At 36.4% G+C, this 19,295-nt stretch overlaps 1 protein-coding gene across 10 annotated transcripts in view; it reads left to right on the top strand.

The window, feature by feature from the left end:
* FSIP1 (fibrous sheath interacting protein 1) overlaps window positions 1-19,295 on the top strand; it is a 210,588-nt gene that overhangs the window by 125,794 nt on the left and 65,499 nt on the right. The window contains exons 11-12 of one of the 10 annotated variants that reach the window (XR_014257859.1): window positions 13,756-15,293; window positions 15,628-17,972. The exons of 8 other annotated variants lie outside the window; for them this stretch is intronic. Coding sequence is in view for 1 of the 2 variants with exons in the window: in XM_082443075.1 (XP_082299201.1) it covers window positions 13,756-13,893 (138 nt within the window). In the remaining variant the exon portion in view is untranslated. Of the gene's footprint in view, window positions 1-13,755; window positions 15,299-15,627; window positions 17,973-19,295 lie in introns of those variants that run through there. One more of the 10 variants, XM_082443075.1, reaches the window with a different exon arrangement.

The following is a 19,295-nucleotide window of genomic DNA, read 5'->3' as shown; positions in this document are numbered from 1 at the left end:
TACACTGAACTATTCTCCATCTTTCTTAAAAACCTATAGAACTTCCTAAAACTTCATGAAAATTGATTTAGCTTGTTTTAATTAACAAGGAGAAAAACTGATTCAAAGACATTAAACAGCTTAGTAAACTCGGCTGAAGAATGAACCTGTGTTTATGAATAGCCCAACATCCAGACAAGATCCTCCCTTGCTTTTGGATTCTGTTTTGAGACCTTCGCAGTGAAGACTTTTCCTGGATTGAAAAAAAAAAAAAAAAAAAAGATAACAACAAAACAATACCCAAAGAATTGAAAAACCTAACAGCCTTTTGATCAGTCAATCAGTGAATCTGGTTTCTACTGTTAAATTTTAGCTGCTTTTAGGGCTTGGTGTGGACAGATTTTACAGGGAGGCAGACTCGGGCTTTGTGATTTCATGTTGCCTTCCTGTAGGGATGCAGTGTTTCCATTGGATGAGTCCAGAATTCTGTTACTGTCATTGACTTTACATAGTGATAACATAAAACAGCATTAAAGAAAGAAAATCCCACACCCTTGATAATAGTTGGTAGCAGAATTTTATTTTTAGAAAGCAAAATTTGGAAACAACTGTATTTATTATTTTAAAAGTTTTTAAAGTATTTTTGTAATGTGTGTTTCACTGTTATCATTACTCTACATATGAATGCTTCTATATTTTAAACAAAATATTCACTAATATTTACCTTTCCGATGAGATATTTTATTTGCACGACTATTTTTAAAGCATGTGCTCATTTTGGTGGAGTTGCTCTTGTGGTGTTTATATTTACATATTTTCATCTTCCTTATGAATGTCTTGTTTCTGACATAAGACTAAATACCAAATGCTTTTATTGTGTGGTTGTTGGAGAGCTTACAGATAGAACACACACACAAAAAGAATGTTTATTATTAAATAAATACATTTATATTTCATTTATAAAGAACAGTTTTAGTTATTTTTGTAAGCTTTTAAATATATTGCTAAGTTTTATTTATTAGTAAAACGTACTTTTAACATTTCAGTGTATTTTCTTTCTACAAGTTCTTTTTCAATGTACACAAATTACTCACCCATACCTATATAATAAATTAGAATCTGTGTGTGCCTAATGTTTGTATACATACATATAACATATATATCATATATAAATATATAATATATACTGTGTAAATAATGTTATATTGTAAAAATTCCCCTTGTCAATAATTATACTTTGTGAATACGCTTTTAAATAACTGCCTAGTACCACAGTACATTGTGTGATATACCACATTTTACCAATTCCCTTGTTGTTGAACATTTAGATGTTGTGCTATTAGAAAAAATGCTGCAGCAAACATCCCCATATATTTATCTTTGTAGCCCTCATGATTTCCTTAGGATAAATTCCTAGGAATAGAGTTACTGGATTAAAAGAGTATGAAAAAATTTTAAAGGCTCTTGATACATAATGCCAAATTCATTCATTCAATCAAAAAATATTTTCTAAGCACCAATAATACGTGGTGCTGTCAGGATACAACAATGAATAAGACAGTCTCTGCTATCAACTCACAGTCTAGTTGGGGGGCAGACATAGGTATGGTTAAGCTCAAGTCTGTGCTCTCCAGAGAGGTTGTATTAATTTACATGTCACTAACACTGTCAATATATGCAAGTAGTTTTGGATGTGTGTGTGTGTTCTTTTGAATTCGGGCATCATGGAATACTTTATAGGAAATAAAATATTTGTGTTTTGATTAGTGCATATCATGAATCACATACCTAATAATTTTTGACATTAGTGATTTAGAAAACCTAATTCATTTCAGTATCCTCATTTCTTTAACAAGGCATTCGTCTACATTTGTATTGTGTTCTCATTTCCATAGCTTTATGAGGTCTTTCCTACCTTGTTCTTCCAGTGTCTTGGTACTTTCTGCCGCTGACACTACAGAGTAGAAGACTTCACTTACACTTGGAATGGTTGATAAAGACTCATTTGCTTAAAACTATCTTACTACGATTTTGTTCTCCTTTTCAAAGGAGAAAGACCCTTATTGTATATGTGTTCTTTATAAATATGGACAAGGCATGTAAGAGTGGAACCTAAATACCTCTAGTAGAGAAAACTCATGGTAATGCTATTATATTTAATTTGCAGATTCTCCAATACCTATTAAGCACTGCCTTAATAATTCAGGACAAAAACAGCAGATTTTCCCAGTTTTCAGGACAGTAGGTTGATGGGTTGTATTCATATAACTAGTATATTAAATACCTGGCAATCAAAGGCAATTATTTGTCATCAGATTAGACTAGTGACATTAAGGAGGGGAAAACCCCCATGGTTTTAGTGTTGTCTGAGTTGGGAGTCCAAATGCGGTTTTCATGGAGCACTGAGCTGCACTCCCATGTCCAGAACACACAGTCCTTGGGAATAATTATCCTGTTCACCACTTGATAGATTTCCCACATGTGAAGGCTGCCAAGCTCCTCTGGCTTCTAATTTAGAAGCTAAAGAGATTTCCTTACAGGGCTCAACACTGATCTTTGAACAAATGTATGGCCTTCTCCATTCACTCAAAAATGGCTCCAGGTGGACACTGTACCAGGTGTGGCAAGATAAATTATGTAACTGAGCTGTTTTCCAAAACATACTTTTTCACAATAACACAGCTAATGTTTTTCTGGTCCACTGGAATTCTCCAAGACTGACTTTATGACTGCGTGTATGATCTCCGTCCTTAAATGGGTAAACAAACTATTTTTAATAAATAATGAGGGATGGTATAGCTTCTACCACTGCACACTTATAGTTTTATCCATTTGTATTTCATCTGATCTTGATGAAGTGCATACTTTTATTTAGCAAAAAAAAATAAGTGAAGTAGATTGCATATTACACCATGGAAATTCTGAAGATTTGTACTTTTAGGTTAAGTTTTTAGAGAGGTAGGGGTTTCAGTTTGATTATTATTTGGATTCCTGGTTTAATATATCCTTAAATTTTATATTTGAGTTTATATTTGATAAAAGGTATCTTGGTATTGGTAATCTCTTGGGACTTAAATTTTTCAGGCAATATTATGTTGCCAGGATAGATCTATATTTTTGCATATATCAGTAGTGCACTCTTTTTGAGGGCGGTGTAACATTCCACAGTGGGAATGTACCTACATTTTTTAATACATATTCTTGTAAATAGACTGTTGGGTTATTTCCAGACCTTTTTTTTTTTTTTTTTTTTTACTATGAAAGCCCTGGTCATGAACATTCTTGTCTATGTCATCTGCTATACATATATAAGAATTCCTCTGGTTTTTACTACTTTGGAGTGGAATTCCTGAGTCATAGGGTATCTGAATGTTCAGCTTTACAAGATAATGCAGTCATGCCTTCCAAAGTGGTTGTACCAGTTTACATTCCTACCATCAATACTTAAGAAATCTTGTTTATCCATATTCTCTGTAAACACTTGGTAGTATCAGACTTTAAAATTTTTGCTCAGTATGTGAGTTTATAATGGTCTTCATTTGCATTTCTCTGATCACTATTAAGGTTAAATATTTATTCAAATATTTATTGCCATATGTATTCCTTCTTTTGAAAAATGCCTGTCCATGTCTTTTGCCTAGTTTTAAAAATTGGATTGACTGGGCTTTTCTTCTTACTACTGGAGTTTTTAATATATTCTTGATACTAATCCTTTGGTGATTTTATAGATGGGAGATATCCTCTCCCAGTTTGTAACTTGTTTTTTTCACTTTTCCTAAGGTGACTTTTAATGGTGAGACATCCTTGATTTTAACAGAGTCAAATTTATTTATATTTTATAATGAACATTTCTCTGTCTTTTAAAGAAAACCTTTCCTTTCAAGGTCAGAAAGAACTAAAAAATATTTTCCACTAAAATTAAAAAATTTTTGCTTCTGATATTTAGTCCTGAACCGTCTGGAATTAGTTTTCATATGATGTGAAGCAGAGGTTCAGTTTTCATTTTTATCACCTAATTCACCATCTCTGTCATATATTAAAGTCATATATGTGTGTGGGACTTTTTCCTGAGCTCTCTTCTATTCCATAGGTCAATATGTTTATCCCTGCCCGGAGTCATGTTCTTTTAATTGGTTCTTAAGAAGAAGTCCTAATATTGGATAGGGCACAACTCCCCTCCTTGCTCTTCTGTTTCAGAAGTGTCTTGGCTGTTTTTGGCTTTTTGTTCTTCCATGAGAATTTTAAAATCAGCTTCTAAAGATCCATGAAGAACCTTCTTAGGATTTTTTTTTTTTTTTTTTTTTATTTATTTATTTATTTATTTTTGGCTGTGTTGGGTCTTCGTTTCTGTGCGAGGGCTTTCTCTAGTTGCGGCAAGCGGGGGCCACTCTTCATCGCGGTGCGCAGGCATCTCACTATCGCAGCCTCTCTTGTTGCAGAGCACAGGCTCCAGACGCGCAGGCTCAGTAGTTGTGGCTCACGGGCCCAGTTGCTCCGCGGCATGTGGGATCTTCCCAGACCAGGGCTCGAACCCGTGTCCCCTGCACTGGCAGGCAGACTCTCAACCACTGCGCCACCAGGGAAGCCCCCTTCTTAGGATTTTAATTAGCATTGTATTGAATCTTTAGGTCAATTTGGAGAGAATGTCATCTTTATGATATTAGGTCTTCCTAATTATGAACCTGGTATATCTCTCAATCTATTTAGGTATTGTTTAATGTCTCCCAATAAAGTTTAAAACATTCCCATGTTTGAATCTGGCATCTATTTATTCCTAGTTACTTGATATTTTTAATGCTAATTATAAATCATGTCTTCTAAATTATGTGTTTTAGTAGTTTATTGTTGGTGTACAGAAGTGTGATTAGTTTTTGTATGTTAATCTTATATCCAACCATCTTGCTAAACTCTCTTTTTGAAAAAATAATGTCATTTGTAGATTCTTTGGGGATTTCTATGTATACGTCATAGTTGACATTTTTATCTCCTCTTTTCCATTCTTTTTGCCTTTTTTCCTTGTACTGTTTAGGAACTCCATGACAATGTTGACTAGAAGTTACAATAATGGGCATTCTTTTCTTGTCCTTGATTTTAAAGGCCATGCTTTTCATGTTTTCCATTAAGTGTGATATGTATTATAGGGTTTAAAAAATTAAATCAGGTTAAGGATATTCTGTTCTCTATTTCTAATTTACTTAGAGTTTTTATCAAGAATTTACATCAAATTTTACCAAGAGCTTTTCTGAATCTATTGATATACTGGTTTTCCTCCTTTTAAACTTCTAATGTGTTAAAATTAAAAATAACTAAAACTAAACAATATGCTTTTAAGGTATACATATGATAAACTACATGTTAAAAAAACAAGTCAATGATAAGTACGTGACTTAGCAGAACAGTTAACCCAGGTGGGATGGGGAAAATCACTTGATAGATGTAAATTGTTGTTAATGTTCTAGTTCTCATGTCAGGTGGTAAGTTCATGAGAGTATAGTACATTATCTAAAACATACAAATATATTCATAAAAACACAAATGATTAAATACAAAGCAGATCATGAATGGACCATTAAGGAAAGATAAGTGTATGTGTTATGAACTAAGAATTATACTTAATACAGTTCTGTGGTTAAAATAATAAATTTACATTTCTTTATGAGACTGTTGCATTTATACCTGGGTTAGTAAGAAGAGTCTTTTAAACATGCCAATATTTTTCATTGTTATTGGTTAAGTTCCTCTTTAGAGACCTTTTGAGCAGTTTTTGGTTGTGAGACTTAATGTCATGGACTCATATGTACTTTAAGGTCTACACCTCCTAAGAGTGGTAAGTTCTATGACTATCCTGTATTCTCCATTGTTTAGTCCCCAGACTGCTCGATGATTAAATGGCCCTCATTTTAGGTTGACACTTTGTACACGATGTTCTGTAGTATATAGAGGGCCTCACTCTTTTCTTTTGGTTTCTTAGGCCACACACTTCTGTATTAAATATGCTGTGAATTTCCATCCTACCCCCATCCCATCCATCTCATCATGTGGTGCTGTTGTATGAGGTTTGTAGCTTATGGGGAGGATACTTGGAATGTATTATGGTGATTGTGAACATTTGGAATGAAACAGACCTGAATTTGAACCTTGGCTCTTCTCTTTCCAGCTGTGTGGTCTTTAGAAAATTTAATAACCTCTTTGAGCATCAGTTATCTGAAAAATTTGCATGCTGTCTTCTCCAAGGTCTTTGTGAGTGTTAAACTGCATCTATTATTATTATTATTATTGTCATATCACCATCATATATAATTAATTTTTGAATCTCTAAGTAGAGTGGATGCAGTTTCAAGCTGCTGGTCTGGTTTTTCCCTTAAGTGTGCTAAAAGTGCCGGTTGTTTTATTCCCGAAGTTCTGAAAAGAACCACAGTGCCAAAATATCCTTATCTTTACTTTTCAACCAGTGATTTTTTTCTATTCTGTCTGAACTAGTTCTGGAGAGAGGGGAGAGACAGGCAATCATGTGGCTTACAGCCAGGCCCTTTCTAAGCACCGCTGATAAATGGAGGTGTTTGGGCTGATCTCAATGCTGGGAACAATATTAACAGCGACTGCTCCTGTACCGAGCCTCTCTGCAGCTGCATCTGCTCCTGTACCGAGCATCTCTGCAGCAGCATCTGCTCCTGTACCGAGCATCTCTACTGAATGCCTTACCCTTAGCATCTCACTAGATTCTCACCCAGTCCCCCAAAGCAGATCTTTCACCTTCATCTTAACATGAGGAAGTTGGGGCTTGGAGAGTAACTAGCCCAGTGTCATGCAGTTAGTAATTTTCAAAACCAGGAGCCACCCCTGGTCTTCTTGACTCCAAAACCCACGCTCATAACCACTGCCTATGCAGATGCTGTTTCCTGGAGAATCTTTATATACCATTTTCTTGATTCTGACTTGAAAGTGTGTGGAGCCCAGAACTTAGTGGGATCTGCTGAGTGGGTGATAGTTGGATTCTCTGTGCCGTTTGGGGGAAGCCAGCCCCCTCCTGAGGCAAGAGAGGCTTTGGAAACTTTGGAGACTAGTTGACCATTTTCTATTAAAAATTCAATCTAAAATGATTTAATGCTGGGATTGGTAGGTTTGAGAGATTTTGCATTATCCACTTTGGGTAAGAATATTTAGATATGTGACCTTCATGGCTATATTTTGGATTTTTAACTCAGAAAACTAGAGGGTTTATAAAAGCCTTTGGAAAATATCTGTAGCATGCTGAAATAAAGTGAGAGCTTCATAAAAATATGCATTAATGCAGGAATCCACTGCCCTCACACTAAGCACAAGAGATCTCTGTTGAACCTTGGGAAAAATAAACTTACTCCCTTGGCTTTTATGGGGGTGGCACTAAAATTTGGTGGTTATGCCCAGGACTAGGGTAGCGGCATAGAAAGAAAGCAGTCTGCAGGAGCCTTCGGGTTCTTTAAACACAACCAAGTGAAGCATTAACATAGTCTTTACAGAACGAAGCCCTGATTCCTTCATTCCGTACTGACAGCCGATTTTTTGAAAAAGAAATTCAACTTAAAACGTTAGGTTGCTCTTCTACTTTTACTAAGTATTTAATTAATCATAATTAACCAAAGCATAAAAGGATAAAAATTTCCATTTAAAAGTCTTTCCTTCTCTAGCACACCAAAAAAGTGACACAAAGTTTTAGGAAGAATTGTTACATTTTATTTTTTGCCCTTTTGCTAGTTCCCTACCTTGATCCAGTTAATATTAAAATGCTCAAGAAGCAGTCATCATTCATCTTTCAACTTGATGAACAAGTGTTTTCATTGCAAATGAAGTATGTCCTGTAAATGATTAAACGTTAATAAAAACTAGAATCAACCTGATTTGTTTCAACACCTCTGTTTCTCTGCAGGAGGTAACATATTTCTGTCAGTTTGTCAAAGTGTTATTTTTGCAGCCTCCCTTTTGTTCAAGTAGTGTGTATGTGGCTTGGTTTTGAATTCAGTAAAGAATATGACTGAATTCTAAAATGAAAAATAATATAACTCTCAGATTCTGTTTATAAAAAGGTTGCAAACATGCTTACAATACATTTAGAAGTTTGTGACTCCTGAGCATTTCTATGGCATCCCTCAATATTCAGCATTTATAGTGTATTTAAGTTATTGGTAACATTGAATAACATGCAGTATAACATGGCAATCCTATTAGGATTTCCATTTAAACAGCCTAAGATAGCGGCTGTTTCTGCCTATGAAAGAAGTTGGGTTCAACATTCCAGTTCAACCAGTTGATCAATTGACCTTTCTTCAATATTCTTTTGTACATCATTAACAGAGTAATAATTGCTACTCTTTAGTTTACATCCAATACTTCGTTCTTTAATTTACTCCTAATATATGGAAGTACATTTTCTGCCATTTTTATGTGTTTTGGGGCCAAGTTTGTTTTCTGAATTCCTACTTCTGTTCACCAAATGAGGTAATTAATCACTATTGGAATAGATTTACTCATCCAAATATTGATTGGCATGTAGTAGGTGCTCAGTAAATAATATTTGAATGAATAAATGCTGGCCAGTGAATGCAGGGACCTTTGGGCCTCCCTGCATGTCTAATTCAGTGGTCATATATTTAGGGGTTTAGAGTGAACTTTTCCTTTCATATCACTGCTATCTATGTAATGTTTTAAAAATTATCCTTACCTGAATGGTTTAAAATTCCAGTCTTTAAATATTACCTTCAGACTTAGATAAAAGTAAAATTATGGTATTGGCTATAAGTAAGCAGGGAAATATATTAATTTCTGGTTTCTAAGAGGGTTGGAAAAAAGACTTTCCTAGAATGAGCATGATTCCACTCTAATTAAGAACTAAAATTAAATTAAGTGGCTCTAGTTGCATTAAGACTTGGCAGTAGCTCACGAGTAGATCATCCCTCCCTTGTTGGTTTTATATATGTGCTTTGCTGGCAAAAATGCTGATTGTTAATTTATTGATACCAAGCAGTTACAGAACCAGCTTTGTGTAATGCACTGAAAACTAGGCTGAAGGGTATCACACGTTTGGATTATTGTACTTGTTTTTGTTCTCTTTTACATCATGGAATTGCATGTGCACATATAAAAATAACCCTATTGATGTTATTAATTCACTTTTTATATTTCAGAATTTACTTTCCGAGATATAGTTGAACGTTTGTGCTCTGTAAGAGTAGAATGACAAGTCCTTTGAATGATAACCTGAAATAATCTATTATAATGAGAATACATGTTTTAATGCTTTTTTTGAAGTATACATTTTTGTTTTGATGTGATATATGATGTGAAGGGAAATGTTCACTTAAATCCCTAAATATATGAATTAGATATGAAGAGAGCAGAGAGGCCAAAAGTTCCCTTCCGTTCTGGTTACAGAAGGAATATCGTCTATATTTAATGTAGTAGATCTCTGCCATATAGTGGTGCTATGGCAGAGTCACTGCAGTGACACTGTCATTCCATTAGACATGTTACTTTAGTTTTACCCTTTTATTTTTAGCTTCATCACTTTCTTCCAAAGTTATTGGAATAAAAAGTCAAGTGTTCAAACTTGGCCTGTGATTCAATTAACTTGAGATTTTATTTAAAAAAGTATCAGCTAGGACTTGATTTACTTAAAATATGAAATAAAAATATCCTTCTGTTAATTAATAGAGTAATCTCAAATCATGTTACTCAACGGGCCTGCTCTTGGCATTTCAAATATGTAGTTAAGTTTTATGTTGACCTAGTTAATATCTCCAGAGTCGGTAGAGTGTGGCTGTTTGGATTCTCAGGCAGAGGTGTGGAGATGGAGTTTGGGAGGCAAGATGTTTATTAGGAGCCTCACCTGTAAAAGGGAGGGGGAGGAAGCATATTTGGGCAGAGGGAGAAGCTGAGCTGCCCGCAGACCTGGCGAGCCTCCACCAACTTGTTGCCAGTTAGTGGTGTCCTGTGTTGGGTGAAGTGGCTGGCCTTCCTCTCCCCCTCACTCAGTCACTGAAAGCGGGCCATCCAGGAAAATGTGTGACCTCAGGCAAGAGGCTCTGAGCAGCTGAGGCTGCCCAGAGAGCTGTCTGCTGGAGGCTGTCTGCTGACCACACTCACCACAGCTGGGCGGAAAGTCCTTCTCGAAGGGACTGAGCTCTACCATGTGGGGCTCTCATAATTATTATTAACAGTAATACTTATCTGTTGTACACTTATATCATTATCTTCATCTGACCAGTGAAAAATAGAGGCAAAGCAGTGTGCTTAAGATCTTGTGGATAATTCTGGGCAAAGCTAGAAAGAGTAACTTGTGTGTCCTACTGTCTTAGCCTTCAGCAAACTGACCTCATGCTACAGTGGACATAGTGTTTTTAAATGGGTGGTCAGTGTATGTGAGGAAAAAGCAAGGGGAAGAAATCATAGCTACTCAAGAGCTGGCATGGTGACCAAGAAAGGGCCAGGGTTTAGATTCCAACTGCCTTGGCCTCCCAGTTCATGCTCTCTCCGGCTCTGTGACAGATAAGTCCCTGGTCACTCTGACCTTTGGGGTTCTGATTGGTTAATAAAAGGAATGAAGTTGGCGCATTGACTAAATAGTGTAGGTGAAAGTACATAGTGTTAGTGTTCATAGCAGGGAGCACACACAGTACACGTTAATTTACTTAAATACCCAAAACAAGTCAAACTGTAAAATGTTGTTAAAGAAATGAAGATTTGAACTTGAAGTCAGAGAGAACTTTTCCTCCCTAATTTTTTTTTTTTTTGTATTTCTCGTATGCCTTTAGTGTTGATGTATTAGGAAATGAATTAACAGATTTTTTTTTTTTTTCTAGAGAAGTTGCTTCTGCAATGTGGAGCCATTCTAGACAGATGCAACAGGGCACTTTTTTAAAAAAGGAGAGGAAGAAGCATGGAATGAAAAAGATTGGTTGAATCAATAGATATTCATGAGGATGCTTATTGGGGACCAGGCCTTTTTAAAATTTTAATGATATAGTTCATTAGGAGATTAATGAAAGTAACAGATCTGAGATCATTAAAGACTGCCCACCTGTCCCTTTCCCACAGCCGCCTGCTGGGTTTAGTCTCCCATTATTATCCTCAGTTTACTGAAGTAGGCTGGCAACAATTTTCCACCTATCTACTGTAGGCCCACCTTCAACCCATTCTTCACGCTACAGAAATTCTGATCCCGGTATTTCCTACTTCCCATTACTTTCATAAAGGCCAAAATATTGGGTTGGCTGAAAAGTTCGTTAGGGTTTTTCCCTAAGATGTCACAGAAAAACCCGAACGAACGTTTTGGCCAAGCCAACTCTTGGCACTGACTGTTGCCTGGAGCCACCAACTTCATCTCTTACTGTTTACATTTCCAAACCCAAACCCACAACCTGTGCCCCTCCCTCTCCCCATCCTTCTGCCTCACTAGCTCCTCCAACGGGCTTTGCCCCTCTTGGTTCAGGCCTTTGCCCTTACTGGTTCCTAATCTTGGACTGCTCTTTCCCTTTCCTTCTATACCTGGTTAGCTTCTACTTGGTGTACATGTTACTTCCTTTGGTAAAGCTTTCGCTAATACCTAGACTAGATTGGGTCACCCACCCTCTTCCTCTTCCCTAATGCTCTGTTTTAGAACTGATCATAGCAGGTAATAACATGTTTGTTACCAAACCAAATTTGGGTCTGCTCGCCTGCACACATGTGCAGTCAAGCCAAGCTACTGACGCCGGGTTGTAGTGAAGGAAGGTGCAAAAGCCTGAACTCCTGGAAGGGTTTCAGCCAAGCATTTTTTTTTTTAAAGCTCTTAAAATTTATTTCAGTTTGAAGAAGTAAATTAAATTGTTGCAATTTTGTGGCTCTTTTGCTAAATTCTTGACAAGAGAGTATATATAAATTTGTCAATGGTTTAAGCTTAGCTTTTTCTGAGGAGGAGAATTGAAGTGACCTGTGACCTCTAGAATCTTGACGCAGTCATTCCCCGCATTGTGACAATGGATAGGGTGGAGGCCACTCCACTTCTCCTTTTCATGTTGTAGTTCTCTTGGAGCAGGATATTCTGCAAAAATTTATTAAATGACCCATTCAGTGATTAAACTAAGGGAAAGTCCATGGAGGAGGCAAGTTTGGCATTTCTACTTTCAATCCCGTGAAGACTGGGAAGCTCAAACCATATGGGGTGATGGTATGGGTTTAAATGTAAGAAAATAGTGTCATCTTGAAAAGTCCTCTTCTGTGGAATCAGTGAAACTACCAGAACCATGGGTGCTGAATGTCCATGTCCAGCAGGGGGCAGTCTAGAACACCAAAGGCAATAACTTAGAGGCTCCAGTTCATTCATTCAATGCTGTGGGCTTGATTTCTTGGAGTGGAAGTAACTTACTTCCACTCATTTTCTTACTCATTTAAACTTTAGCTGCTTGCGTTTTTGCTTTTTGTCGGTTTAGCCATTAGTTGACAAAGTAGTTGCCTCAATTCTGATGAGTTTTACATTCTTAGTGTTATACTGGCAGAGCAGGAGGGAAGCAGAGCACAATGCTCAGACAGTAGACCAGTCTTCCAGACATTTATCCACCAAATAGATCAAAATTACAGAGCCTCTTAGTGACATTCACATGAATGCCTGGATCATAACACCATATGGGGGATCAAATGCTTTCTGTTTGCTCATTAGTTCATTAGCTAATTCCAGACGTTCAGCAAAGCATTTTTAAAGGCCAGGTGAGGGGCACGATTCTCTGATTGGTTTATGGTGAGGTAACAGGGCGGTGTCACAGGGGTGAACATTATCAATCCTTAGGTGCCAGCAGGTCTGGGGGCTGTGTGCTCATGATCATCAAGTAGTTAATTTCTTCCATTTGGTGGTGGTTTTAGCATCTGTAAAACAACTCAGAAAATGTGCATCAGGTACTGTTATCTAGGTACTTCACAGAGGGGCTAGAGCAGAGGATATTGGGGAGGTGTCTGTCCCGGGAAGGCCCCACAGGGTCCTGCTCAGCTACAAGTTTTTTTGTGTGTGTGTGATTGTCTACTTCCCTCGTCAGACTATAGCTCCGTGCAGGCAATAACTAGGCTCACATTTGCCAAGCACAGTCCTGGCACAGAGTAGGGACTCGTTGAATCTTTTTGAATGAAGCAATTAGAAGGCTCACGTGATCCTCTGCTGACCAGCCTGTGCTTCACACCTCACTTCTGGGGCCATCTAAGGGTGAATATGTGCCAGTGTAAATCCCACTCACATTAAGCTGTACATCTGCTACCACAAAGATTAGGAACCAAGCCTTTACTGTGATGTCTACCATTAAAAAAAAAATTCTGATCTTTGCTTAAACCTGGTACTCTTCATATTTGAGTGTATGCTGTCATGTCAGGTTAAAAAAATATGGTACTTTTGATTTATTAAAAAATTATTTTCCTTAATCAAGTCATTGAATTATAAGAAGTGATAATCTTTGAATATTATTACTAAAACCATTTTTTTTTTTTTAAGGACTCGTTTTTTAAGGGGAGGGAAGATCAAGCACTTCATCCACTTTTTCTCATAAAAACTCTCCTAATCTAACGTTTTTCCTTGGACCCAAAGCTCATCTCTTTACAGCATCCAGTGTCTTGTAAGGAAGAGCTGGGGGAAGAGTAGGATGGAAGTGAAGAGTGGAAACCTGTAGTTTGCTTACAAGAGCTAATGTAAACCTTCTCATAGTAAGTGCATTTCTTGGCCATTTTATGCTGGCCTGAGTTCAGGCTGGCCTACTTTAAGATGGACATTTTCTATTTTCATAGGAAACACATGGAATGTCTGGAATTCTGCTGAGAAAAAGGAATCTGCATCCTGCTGTGAAGCAGCCAAGTGCTTGCTTTTTGTTAGTTGTGGTCTCAGACTTCAATTCTAAAGGCATCCTAAAAATCACACATGACTGACCGACGTTCAATACTGCATCTTCAACTGAAAATGAGAGAGACTATGTATATTTAGTTTGAAAAATTTGAAAATTTGTGTTTCATTCACTTTGATAGTATGGTTTAACTGGCCATTTTGTCTTTATGTTTTATTTTGAAGCCCTTTACTTTATAAAATGTTCCATATGGATATTTATTTTCACTTTGAATAAAGTAAAACAATCAGTACTTTAATTGTTGCATCTTTGAGATTCCTGTGGCTCCTATATATGAATGCCAGAACTAATGGACTAAAAAATAGTTTGGAATCATTCATGCAAATAACAATATTGAAATCATAATAACAATAACTTTATTTGGAACTTTTTCTTATCTTTTTTTAATTACTGTTAAAACTACTTCTTGTAAATTGCAAGCTTACAGATTTATAGACAATGTTAGTCTCTCTAAGTCTTGGCTACGTCATTCTACCATACGTGTTAATTGTACCAGGAACAGGGCTGGCTGAATTTTTTAGTCACACAGACATAGCTTTATCTTATTTTATTTTTCAGTGCAACCTGCCATTTTCACTTTGAGGAGACATGAATTGATAGATCAGTAGAGTTGATTAACATGGAGTTTCTTGTTTCACTGTTTATTCCCTTCATGATTAACCAGAAGCTTCAAACAGCTGATATATTATTTAATTTTTAAGTTTACTGAAGTTAGTAAGTATGTGTGATTCTTCTAAGAGCATCAGTTTCCACATTGTGAATGTAACCTCTCTTGGGAAACACAAGAATTCAAGAAAAAAGGAAATTAGGTGTTTTTCTTGCATAATCATTATCTTGTAGGAATCCACACAGAAAAATAGCTATTGTGCTTTGAGGGAGTTTTTTAAAAAGTGGCTTTTGTTTAGCTCTGTGTGGTATGGCCCAGAAAAAAATCTGGTTTGTTCTTATTAGTAGCTTCCTACCCTGTGTTTTATTTGGTACAATTAATTAGTTAAAACTTTACTCTGCTTTTGTTAGTAGGCAAAATAAAATTATCAACTACCTCCATAAGAACAAAAATCGTGAAATCTAAGGATGTGGATTGGTGGAAAATGAAAGCTCTTTTTGGTGTCGGTGAGATAAAGTGTAGTTAATTGACTTTGCCGTGGAGTTAGTCTATGACTTTGGAGGGAAAACATTTTCAGTTTTTAGTTTTGACATTACAGACTTAGACTATCTTTTCATCAAATTAAGTGGTACTCTGCTTGTCAATTTTATGTCTAGATGACTTTTACAAACAAAGAAAAGTAATGTTTTGGTTATTCATTAAATAGGTATTTTATCTTACATATATTTTTGTGAAAAAATATGCAATGAAATTTGGAAATTAATTCATAAAGCAATTTTGGACGTTTCCCCCAGTTCAGTTAAAGAAACTTTAGATCAGTTGAGGCATTGATTTATTATTTTATTTTATTTAATTTATTTTTTTTAAAATTTATTTATTTATATATTTATTTTTGGCTGTGTTGGGTCTTCGTTTCTGTGCGAGGGCTTTCTCCAGTTGTGGCAAGCGGGGGCCACTCTTCATCGCGGTGCGTGGGCCTCTCACTATCGCGGCCTCTCTTGTTGCGGAGCACAGGCTCCAGACGCGCAGTCTCAGTAGTTGTGGCTCACCGCCTAGTTGCTCCGCGGCATGTGGGATCTTCCCAGACCAGAGCTCGAACCCGTGTCCCCTGCATTGGCAGGCAGATTCTCAACCATTGCGCTGCCAGGGAAGCCCGAGGCATTGATTTATAATCCAGTAAGTGGTACATAATCAGGCACGGTCTTTCCTCTTAAATACCTTGTTTTATAGTGTGGAATGAGAGTCAAAATAAGGGAGAATATATTTTTTAAAAGTCCCTCTTATGTTGTAGGAGGGACACAAATGTTATGGGAGCAATTAATTTTCCCTGGATACAGTTGGGGTCATGCTAATTGATTGGGAGTGGTGGTAGAAAAAGATGTAATTTTCAACAAATATTCAAGGAAGTTTTATTGCACACCTACTATAGATGAGCACTCTTGCACATGTTAGAGAGCCATTGTGAACAAGACATTTCTGCTCTTAGGAGCTTGTATTTAAGTGGGAAGAAATAGCTACTTTTGACAAATAGGTTGTATTTTCAAAGGTAGAGAGGGGGGAAGTATTTTCAAAGATAGAGAAGAGGGAAGTTATTTCTGCACTTTCTCCCCTTGAATGGGTCATAGATGCTTTGTGGAAGGTCAAGAGCACATGTGGGGGACTTAGCCTTGGTTGGAGGAGGGGCACCTCTCTTTGGTAATAGGAAGGGGAAAGGGAAAACGGGAATCGAGGCAGAGGTTTGTAACTTGATGGTGGGATTTTCAAGAGCTCTTTGCTAAAGGTGTTAGTTTTCCCAGCAAAGTTGACTGAGGTCGTCAGGTGAGGTTGGGGTCCAGGTGTGTGTTGAGGTAGTTGATGGAGAGAGGAGCAGGAGTGAAATAATTGTCTGAGCTGGGAGTGCACACTTAAGAGAAATATAGCAAGATTTCTGGGCAGCATTGAGGTGAGCAATCACGAATCTAAAACAAAATACATCTGCTTGGTTTGATTTTTCCCTATTAATAGTCTACTAATATTCAGCTCCTTGGCTACAGGTTAATGTCTGAGTTCATCCAGGGCTGAGGTTTTGATTGACTGCAATAAATTAGATGACTAGATGGATTCTTGACCAGTTTTATATAGATCTGATGGAACCCATATGTTTATTTTAAAAATTCATTAAAATGTGCTCATTTAGCCCATATTACAACAGATTTCTTAATTCTAATTCTTTTCGAACATAAATAAAGACTTTTGCAAATTGACGTTAAATATGCCCACCATTTTTTAATTGCTTGCTTTTCTAAATGGAATAAATTGTATCAGGTGAAACTGTTATTGCTGAATGGTTTTTTTAGTTTTTGAAGAATAACATAATTTTAGTAACGCAAAGAACCCTGCTTTCTGCCAGCGCTGTCTAAATGTGAAGCCCCTTCCCCTGCCCCAACCCTGGCAGGTTATTTCATGGCTGCACTGCTCTCTGCATCTGTTTCTTTTAACAGCCCTTTAATGTTTTCAATTCAAAAAGCTTTTAGCTACCATTAGGAATGGATCCAAAAATCAGTGACAGAAATTAATAGACAATACGTTTGAACAATGCTTTGTTACATTCCATTGCACAATATCTATCTCCATAAAATTCTTTTCTTGCCAGTGAAGTAGAGTTTAAATAGAGCGTAGGATCAGTGAATAAAGCCTTAAGAAACATTCTTAAAACCTAGTTATCCCTTTAAGACTTCTGTCTATTTCCTTTTTTATCTCCCCTTGGACAATGTTTTATCGTGGAAATTAATTCTGCAGCCCCTTTTGTTTCATACCTTATTTCTCTCAATACATTGCACATTGTTACTTCTGCTCAAGTTACCGTCAATGAAAATGGTTTAGTCCATTTTCATTCCTAATCTTATAAGGATGTATTATGAGTGTGCCAAGTACAGTTCCTATTGTTTTGATTTGAATATAACTACTGCTACCATAGAGACCTAAGAGTGAATTTTTATTACCTTCCCTTTACTTTATAGCAGAATTTAATTTGGACTGAGTATCAAGTTGGATATATTAATCCTAGATTTGAACACAAATAAACAGATCGATATAGAGATTATTTGTATCTATTGAGATACAAAGTCAACTGTATATATTTATTTATACACTGGGGAGTAAATTTCTTCTGTTGTGATATCAGTTATTGTTGGTGTATTTAGGATTCATTGTGTTAGTGGAATTATAGGTTTTGTTGAAAAACTCTGCACAAGTGGGTGTAGTAGTGTGATCTACGCATTTTCAAGTGGTAACGAGTTGTATTAAATTTAGTCACTATTATATGGCGTTTAGGGGATTTGAGAACCACGGTGTAGACCTGTAGGGGATCTTTACTTTACACGTTATGAATCTTTCAAGTTTTGGGCAGAATTAGTTTTATCAAAGCAAATTTGAACAAGAGAGCTTGCTTGAGTTTAGCAAGGATGTTATCTAAGATTGTGTTTTAAATATGTCATTTTGTATTTTTGCTGGATAAGGTTTTTGCCAGTGAGAGAATATACTGAACACATGAGACAGTAATCCTTTGGCTGTCTTTTGATTTATGGTCTCTTCTTTTATGCCATTAACCAGATTTGCAGTTAGCAGGGAATTGTTTTGCTTTTCTAAGCGCTGTTTAATAGCACTTGCATTTTATTATCAATTAATAGGCTTTTTAAGAAAGTCAATTAATACAAAGCATTAATTGTATCAATACTGTATTTTTCCTACAACGTAATGGATTTTTCTTAACCTTACAGTCTAGTGGTGGATATTAAGATAATCATCCTTATCTAACTGAGGAAGTTGATTTAATTTCCCCATACTGTTCAGTATGGAAGGCTGGAGAACACCTCACAGCCTATTAATGTATCCACTTCATTATTCTTCTTTGAGTAATATTATGCAAATTAATTGAGAAAAGAGTCTCAGGGTGTATGACTACACATCTTTAATTTCCAAAACATCTGTTATTTCAAAACATCTTACCTGCTAAATCTTTCCTTTTCCTTTTTCGGTAGATACTGGGACCCTCATGATAATTCATCTTCTAAAGGACCTTTTAGGTCCTGTGTTTTCAACTTTCCTAAATTTTTAAAAAATTGAAATAGAGTTGATTGAATTTAGTATTTATAGCTAATATTTTAAGACGATTAAATTTATTCTAGGCATGGCACATCTAGACTCCTGCTAACCAGTATAACTATTAAAATTAAAAAATAATGCAACTTGCCTAAATTTTTTGCTTGAGTACATTTGAATAATGACCTTCACCCCTCCTCACACCCTTTTCCCCACCCCCACTCCAGCCAGAAAGAGAGTAAGCAGTTGAACATGAAATAAAAAGTCTTTTAATGTTATAGTTAGCTGTATTTTTGAAAACTGGATACACCCTTCTTCCAGTTAGTTCTGTGACTCATTCATTTGGGTTACAGTATCCTTCAGAGGGTGATCTAATAATTTTTCAAAGACATCCTGGCCTAAGACTATAACCTTGACAATGCTTACACTGTATTAGAAGGTGTTAATGGAATGAAGGAGAGCAGGCTTCTGAATGACTGATTAAATAATATTTTTATAACCTGAAGTAATGTTAAACCAGTCAATCTTAGTGGAAAAAAAAGAGTGATTTCCAGCTGGGCAGAACTCTACTAGATATGACCTAAAAATTAATATTTATGGTTAAGGAGCTATATCCCTCACAGAGTCAAATTTCTCTGGTGTGTGACTTGAGAGAAGGAATAAGGTAATAAGTTAATTAGTTCTGACATCTGTAACCAAATCCATAGTGCTCTGAGTCTAGATTGTCACATTTTCAGCAA

Source organism: Balaenoptera physalus (genome assembly GCF_965194825.1).
Source record: "Balaenoptera physalus genome assembly, chromosome: 2".
Taxonomy (NCBI): Eukaryota; Metazoa; Chordata; class Mammalia; order Artiodactyla; family Balaenopteridae; genus Balaenoptera; species Balaenoptera physalus.
Note: the sequence above shows the minus strand (reverse complement) of the source record. Positions and strands in the feature narration are given on the sequence as shown.